This window comes from Plecotus auritus, assembly GCF_963455305.1.
Source record: "Plecotus auritus genome assembly, chromosome: 9".
NCBI classification, from domain to species: domain Eukaryota; kingdom Metazoa; phylum Chordata; class Mammalia; order Chiroptera; family Vespertilionidae; genus Plecotus; species Plecotus auritus.
Window position 1 is genome coordinate 113,447,967 of NC_137783.1, and position 8,378 is coordinate 113,456,344.

At 37.3% G+C, this 8,378-nt stretch overlaps 1 protein-coding gene across 1 annotated transcript; it reads right to left on the reverse strand.

Moving 5' to 3' along the window:
- Positions 1-1,645: 1,645 nt before the first annotated feature.
- On the reverse strand, positions 1,646-2,551 carry LOC308233408 (olfactory receptor 52P1-like; the record flags this gene model as incomplete). Its single annotated transcript, XM_080640339.1, has 1 exon — positions 1,646-2,551. One exon carries the CDS (start codon positions 2,549-2,551, stop codon positions 1,646-1,648), a length of 906 nt encoding a protein of 301 aa, XP_080496465.1.
- Between the last annotated feature and the right edge of the window lie 5,827 nt (positions 2,552-8,378).

Sequence of the window (8,378 nt, forward strand, 5' to 3'; positions counted from 1 at the left end):
TAGAATACATATGTAGTCAGCAACAAATAAGAGTATTTCTAGAGCAAAAGACCAAAACCAAAAACAATACACACATAAAAATTCAGTTTTGAGGAATTTATTTATTTGAACACACACAAATATTCTTTAAATATTTAAAAAATATATATCAACTTTAGTCAAAAAATCATTGATTTCCAACTCAATGAACTCTCACCCAATGAAATGAGCAAGACGTAAAAGAATGTATTGCACAGATCATTTATACATATTACCAAAGTAGTTTGCCCTATGCTCCATACAAAATAAAGTTAATATTATTATTTAAGAAAATAATTATTTTCAAATGAAGCACTTAATGAATGTGACTAATAATTTATATTCTTCAAAAAGGTATTGAATGTCAGTAAGTATGATTTTATGTCTCTGGAAATTTTACGTAAATTTGGAAATCATAGTAATAGTGATAAAAAGCTATAATGACTGGGCATTTATCTGGTAAAATAGAAGTAATCCCTGAAAATTATAAAAAGGGTTAAGGAAGACTCTATAAAATCTACCACAATATCTAAAAAAAAAAGATCAGTTGTTGGAAAATAAAATATATTCAAAAACAGATTTCCATGTTCTTAAAGTGAATAAGTGTAAGACTTCCATCATGGTAGGCAATATTGCAAGCTAAAAAACATGTTTTCTGAAGCTAGAGTACCTGGTTGAAATTCTACCTTACTACTTCTTTGTGCAACTTATATAACCCCTTTGTCTTAGTTTACTAATTGATACAGTGAGAATAATAAAAACCTATCTCACTGTATGGTTTTGTGGACTAAAGAAGTAAATATGTGTAAAGTGCTCAGTAAACAAGCAAATACACAGCGATCATTATTTGAAAATTAAGTCATTATTATCATAATAAATCAAAAGAAGCTTGAGAATAATCATTATTACTTGAGAACATTTAAACAGAGCATAGAACGAATAAAAATGAAAAAAAAACACCCCTGTTTGCATAAAATGCATTGTCCAGTGTATTGAGAAGCTTTAAACTGTGACAATAATTAGCCTAGTCATTCCACATTTCAGGATATTAAAATGTTATCAATAAATATAGAATATGAAATAATATCAATAATAAATAACAATTGTTGCTAACAGTTATTGAAAGCTTCCAATAAAGAGGCCTTCCTTTATTTCTAAAAGAAAGAAAATATAAATGCTCAGCATCAAGTATCTCTGATGAAAGACAAAACTGAATTGAGAAATAGCATGTTGGGGTCAAGGTTGCAAGTATTGCTAATACAATAGGACTTCATGAAACAGATTCTACAAACATGAGTTTACATATACACTGAGTGGCCAGTTTATTATGTGTTCAGAGATCATAATAATCTAATATATATTAGAGGCCTGGTGCATGAATTTGTGCAAGGGTGGGGTCTGGCCAGCCTGGTCAGGGGTAGGGGATATGGGCAGTAGGCCGGCCTGCCTGCTGGTAGAACTCCTGGTCGAGGGGACAATTTGCACATTAGCCTTTTATTATATAGGATATACACTAAGTGGCCAGATTATTATGCATTCAGAGATCATAATAATCTGGCCACTCAGTGGATATATATTTCAGTTTTCATAAATTTTCTTGTTTGGGAAGAAGAGACCCATCACTCGGTCACGAATTTGCTTGGTCTTGACACCATATACCAAGGGATTGACTGTAGGGGGTACCAGAAGGTACACACTTGGAAAAAATTATGTGGACACTTGGAGGTACCTTCTTGCCAATGCGGTGAGTTAGAAAGCTAAATAGTGCCGGTGTGTAGGAGACAAGAATAGTGCAGACATGGGCAGCACAGGTGCCCAGTGCTTTAGAGCGGGCATTCTGGGAAGACAGCTGAAAGACAGCCTGGAGGATTTTGATATAGGATGTGGCTATGAGCCCTAGGTCCAATACCATCACTGAAAGGGCCACTGAGATTCCATATGCTCTGTTAATGAGAGTGTTGGCACTGGCCAACTTCACCACAGCCATGTGTTCACAATAGGTATGATTGATGACATTTTTGGTATAATATGGTAGCCTCTTAATGAGAAGAGGACAAGGCAAAACCATAAGGGTAGCTCGGGTCATGCTACCCAGACCCATTTTAATGACCATGGTTGTTGTCAGGATGGTTGTATAACGCAGTGGGATGCAAATAGCTACATACCGGTCAAAGGCCATGGCAACTAGGAGGGCTGACTCAATTATGCAAAATGTGTGAATGAAGTACATTTGTGCGAGGCAGATATTAAAGTCAATCCCATGAGCTTCCAACCAGAAGATACCAAGCATCTTGGGGGCTACAGAAAAGGCAATAGCCATGTCATTCATTGCCAGCATGCAAAGGAAGAAGTACATAGGCTGGTGGAGGCTAGGCTCTAGTTTGATGGTGAGAATGATTATGCTGTTCCCCAGCAGAGCCAGGACAAGCAGGAGGCAGACAGGGATGCCAATCCAGCAGTGAAAGGCTTGCAAACCAGGAATACCAACCAGGAAGAAAGAAGAGATGTAGGGATATGTAGAATTGTCTGCCATGTTAAAACTTATTAAGTTGCATATTTACATACACAGTTGCCAGTTAATTCTCCAGTGGAAAAAAAGCAGTGTAACAGAGTGATTCTTCTATGGCCCAGCAAGTAGAAAATCCAGACACAGGATTTCATAGCCTACCTGGAGGGCTGACTCCTCCTAAATCTCTGTCAGTAATCAGGTATACCACTTAGCCATTCTAAGTTTCAGCATCTTCACCTGCAAATGAGAAGACTGAGTTCACATCTTTCAGATAATTTTTCCTAACTTTTAAAATTGTATTCAATTCTATTCTGTAGTTTTTATTTCCTATTAGAGGATCAGTTAATAATATAATAGCCTCATTATTGTGTGAAAGTCAACATGGATTCTGTGATATAAACAGTTTTAGAGAAAAAAAACAAGTTGTCTTTTCAAAGAATATGATACCAAGTGTGCATACATATACATAAACATACACACAATAAGTTACAGGTGTTTAAAAAATAATAATACTTATTCATAGTGAGCATAGCAAATAATCAGGAATTTAGAATAAGATCTTCTAACCCTAAAATATAGAACAAACATAAAAATTAAGGCAATCAATGATATCATTAATGAAAGACAAATTTGTTCCTATTTTCTTTTTTTTATTGATTTTTTATTTTTTTTTATTGATTTTTTATTTTTTTTTTAATTGATTTTTTACAGAGGGATAGAGAGTCAGAAACATCGATGAGAGAGAAACATCGATCAGCCGCCTCCTGCACACCTCCCACTGGGGATATGCCCGCAACCAAGGTACATGCCCTTGACCGGAATCGAACCCGGGACCCCTCAGTCCGCAGACCGACGCTCCATCCACTGAGCCAAACTGGTCAGGGCTTTGTTCCTATTTTCAATGAATTCCTTAAGAAGACCTGAAGCCGAAACCGGTTTGGCTCTGTGGATAGAGCGTCGGCCTGCGGACTGAGGGGTCCGGGGTTTGATTCCGGTCAAGGGCATGTACCTTGGTTGCGGGCACATCCCCAGTAGGGGGTGTGCAGGAGGCAGCTGATCGATGTTTCTCTCTCATCGATGTTTCTGACTCTCTATCTCTCTCCCTTCCTCTCTGTAAAAAATAAATAAAATATATTAAAAAAAAAAAAGAAGACCTGAAGATGTAGAGCATAACACAATCATATTAACAGAAAAAATGGAATATATTCTTTCTTCATGCTCTCAAATGATTTAAAGTTGCTGCAAATAAACACAATAGTTGTTAATAAGCCCAGTCTATTTTCTGCAAAGCCCTGACTCCCAGCTGCAGACATCACTCCTTCTGTTTCTAGCATCTTCCCTGACTAACAACAGTGAAGGGCAAAGCAAGTGCAATTCAGCCTTACTGGTCTCAGCATCAGGAGTAGTTCCTTGTGACTCTTGTTCTGACCCTGTCCTTTTGTTTGGGTAACTGACCCTGTTGTTCCTCCTAGCATCCAGGTTCTTTCTAGTATCATAATTCTGGCATATGCACTGCACTCTTCTTAACATGCTTTTAAGCTTATAATTGCTCCCAGCGTCTCAATTTATGGTCCTGAACACCACTGATGTGAAAACTAAAGATATATTGATAAATATTACTAATGGTAATGATTCCTTGTGTAGACGTCTAAATGTAAATACAGTGTGTGTGTGTGTGTGTGTGTGTGTGTGTGTGTGCTATTCCTTGTTAAAAGTTAAAATTTTTTTATATAATTCATAAAAATTCAGAACTTAAACTTTAGCCACAATAAAGAAACTTAGTGTTGTGGAAATTACTGCATAAAGGGATGAAGTCTATAACCCAAGACAAAAATAAGAATTTAAGACAAAACCTGCAAATAGTGAACATTCAGAGTATGAAGAGGTTTTAAGTATTTATCAAACTCTGTCTCTGTAAATTCTCAAATGATTGTTTTCCACCTGGAATTTTGGTTGGCCAAGTTCCATTCTTATATTTACTTCTGGGAAAATCAAGCATACAAAAGGCTAACCTATCTAAGATTACAAACAAGCATAATCACTCGTGGCAATTATATGTAAATATTTTAAAATCCTCTTTTAGTTTTTAATAAACTAACTTACAAGATAGTAACATGTAATCTACACCAAGAGAAAAGAAGCACTTACAGGATAGTAACATGTCATCTGTTCAAGAGAAAACAAGTAAAGTGACTTCTTAAAGAGGGAAGCTTCCTGTCAGAGCCATAGAATGAGGCACACAGAGGAAATTACGGAGAACTTCCCCCAAATCATGGTCTGCTTGTACAGTTACCCCTCTTACCTCAAAAGCTTTATCTGTCTTCACCCAGGCTTATTTTGAAAGAAATTTTGGAGAAATGCATTTGTTTCAATAAGGTTATGCTTATATATTATCTTCAGCAGTCTGGCAGGTAATCCAAATAACTGCCCAGACCTCTCTAATTTTCTATTGGCAATACCATTCCATCTGCTTCTGAACCATATAAGTACTTTATTTCTTCTGACACCCTGATCTTTGCTATTTTGTCTGTTTCTGAGTCAGTCAGCATTTTCCCTTGCCTGGAATCTGCCCCTTCAGACTAGAGAACTCTATTGAAATACAGTGGTCTTTTCTCTACAGTCTCTTTTGAATACTTTATATATTTTATATTAAGGTATTGAAATAAGAACACATAAAAATACCTCAAAGTAACCTCTCCCATTCTCTTTTATCCAAATGTATCTTATTTGTTGGCAACAACAGATACCACCCAGCCATTGGGAATTCTCAGAATTATCCTTGCCTTCTCTATTTGTACCACTCCAGTCAAGCAGCCATGGGGTCTTCATTTCTGTTAAAGATCTTACCATGTGCTCTTTGTGTTTTCACTAGCATGTCATCTCCTTCATCAGACTGTGAATACCCAAAGGAAGGCCCTTAATCTCAGTAAACTCTCAATGGAGTCTGAGGGAAGATCTGATGTTTCTCTATGTCCTCCACAGTCCCTCAGGAATTTCACAGATTTGTGTCTTCCTCTCAAGGCTTCTGACCCACCAGCAATAGTTTATTTATAATCATTGACTACCCTTCGTTGATTTCCGCTGCCATCGTAGAATCTGATTTTTTAAAATTGTTTCTGGTTATGAGTTACATAAATATTAGAATTTTATTTGGATCCTCCTCTCCAAATCTCATTTCTCAAAGGCCCATCCTTTCTCTTATAAATGTGTGACATCATTTATATATTTGTAAATCTTCCTTTTACTTTCAAGTGTTTTATCTTGAATTCTGTCTCACAATCCTTGATATATTGTAGATAAGGATTAAAAATAACTATTATTCTTTGAAAATATAAAGTTACAATTTCTACTGAAGCAGCTAGACCTATATGCATATCTTGGAATGGTTAAAAAATACGACAGTGTAGCGATCGGTAGTGAGGAATCTATGGTAAGTTGGTAGTTACGGTTGCTTTGTAATAGGCTATTCCAATGTTCAGGAGATCCCTCTGGAAGGCTGATGGGTCTCTTAGGAGATGTGAGACTGAAGGGAAAAGAGGTCTGGGCCAGGATGAAGCACAAAGCAATAACAAAGTCTCCCTGGAAAACTATATTTACATTGCAAACTTAAAAAAAAATATTTGATGATTGCCGAAACCGGTTTGGCTCAGTGGATAGAGCGTCGGCCTGCGGACTGAAGGGTCCCAGGTTCGATTCCGGTCAAGGGCATGTACCTTGGTTTCGGGCACATCCCCAGTGGGAGGTGTGCAGGAGGCAGCTGACCGATGTTTCTCTCTCATCAATGTTTCTAGCTCTCTATCCCTCTCCCTTCCTCTCTATAAAATATCAATAAAATATATTTTAAAAAATGTTTGATGACTTCTATTTTAGTTCTGAAATGTAATAAGCTCAGAATTTTTACTCCTGTCCTGACACGGAAAAGCTAGGCAAACTAAATATCAATGACTTTTCTTAAAGCTTTCTTAGAAATGAGGTCACAGGGCAAATCATCCATCTCAAACATAAAGAGACAAGCAAATCCAAGGAGGTACAGCTCACAGTATCCAGCTGCTTGGAGCAGAGGTCATTTAAAGTTACAGCAGTAAACACACTTCACTATGAAATTTGACTAGTTTCTGTGAGCTGTATATAGATTATCATGAGCATGAGAAACTATTGTCTTCATTCAGAGGTGTCCCACATATTACATAGACTTTACTTGTAAAAGCACCAACAGATTCTCAGTTAGGATAAAAAAAAAATATCCCCTGTTGGAAGAGAAGTCAAAGGAAACTCTCCCAGAATCCTCTGTATAAAAAGCGCTTCCTCTCCAAGGGGAAAAGTCTTAGCTAGAGGGCAATACTGAGACCTTATCTCTTCTAAACTCAAACATTTCAGCCCACTCAATTCCTTCCTAATCTCATTCTGGGGGATGCAGGGGGGATATAGTAAATAGAGGATAGGCCTAGGGCATCAAAGAACTACATTGGAACCACTACACCCAAAGAAGGGAATAAAGGGAAAGAGGGGAGGAAAGTAACACAAATCCTCTCCATCCACAACCTACCACCTCACAAATCTTTAGTTCAGTGACAGTGGAATACATTAAAACATAACCTTCTCTGAGGAACAGTAGAAAGTGAAATTTCAAAGCTAAGAATTGAGCCATAATCAGGACATTACTATCCCATAAATATAATTTGCCTTTTTCCCTGAGTCCATTAAGATTGCTTAATTATATTTAGCTGTCACCTATTTGGCTATCATATGGGGATTGTGGTTTTCTTTTATTTTATTGACTATATTAGGGTGACATTGGTCAATGAAATTATATAGGTTTCGAGTGTACAGTCTTTAATAATAAAAGCGTAATATGTTAATTAGAGCAGACTAGTTATTGAGTGAATAGGGTAGCATGCCTCAAAGGATAACAGATTGCTATATAGCCTTCCAGAACCATCAGGACCCCTGATTCAACCCTGAAATGTGTGTATGAGCCACATCTGGAAAAGGCAAGCATCAAAATAGATGTCTGGCAAGTGGAACCAAAAAATACCAAGCATCTTGGGGACAATTCTGGTGCTAAGTGCAATGTCCATGGCTCCCAACATGGCCAAGAAAACATACATAGGCTCTTGGAGACTGGGTTCAGATTTGATGATGAGCAAAAGTAGAGAATTTTCTATCAAAGCAATGAGGTACATAACCCAGAATGGAATCCCAAATCAGCACTGCAGAGTTTCCAAGCCAGGGATTCCAATAAAAGGTCAGCACAGAGGGCATGAACATGGTGCCATTTGGAATGGGCATGGCAGGTCAGTGTCCTTCCTTGCAAAGGAGCCAAATTTGGCAAACTGTGATTCTCTGTACTGGTCTATGACCTATTATCAACCAGTCACACAAATATTGAATGACAGAAATAGGAGAATCAACTTCAGCAGCTTATTTAGCATTTTTTTAAATGAATGAGACAATGGACACTGGCCCAACAGAAAGTTTTACCAGTATATACATTAACAAAAGTCACCTGCCCACTCAGTGTTACCCACATTGCAAAATCTGAGTTTTTGGACACCTATGCATATGATGGGTCCAACGTTATCAGGCTGCTTGGTGGTGTTCTTCCTCCCCCATTCCATGTTCTCTTTATTCTTCTAACCTATTTATGGAAATCAGGAAAAAATAAAAAAACAACAACATTGAAATGATACTTTAGATAGATAAACACCAAAATCCACTATACCTTGAGCCCCACTTTTCTCTCTTCCTCACTTCCTCTCTTTTACCATCACTTTATACTAGCAGGGTTGGGTATTTCTATAGAACATATCAACATTTCTTTGACAAATTATTGATTGAAGGCTCTTTGTAG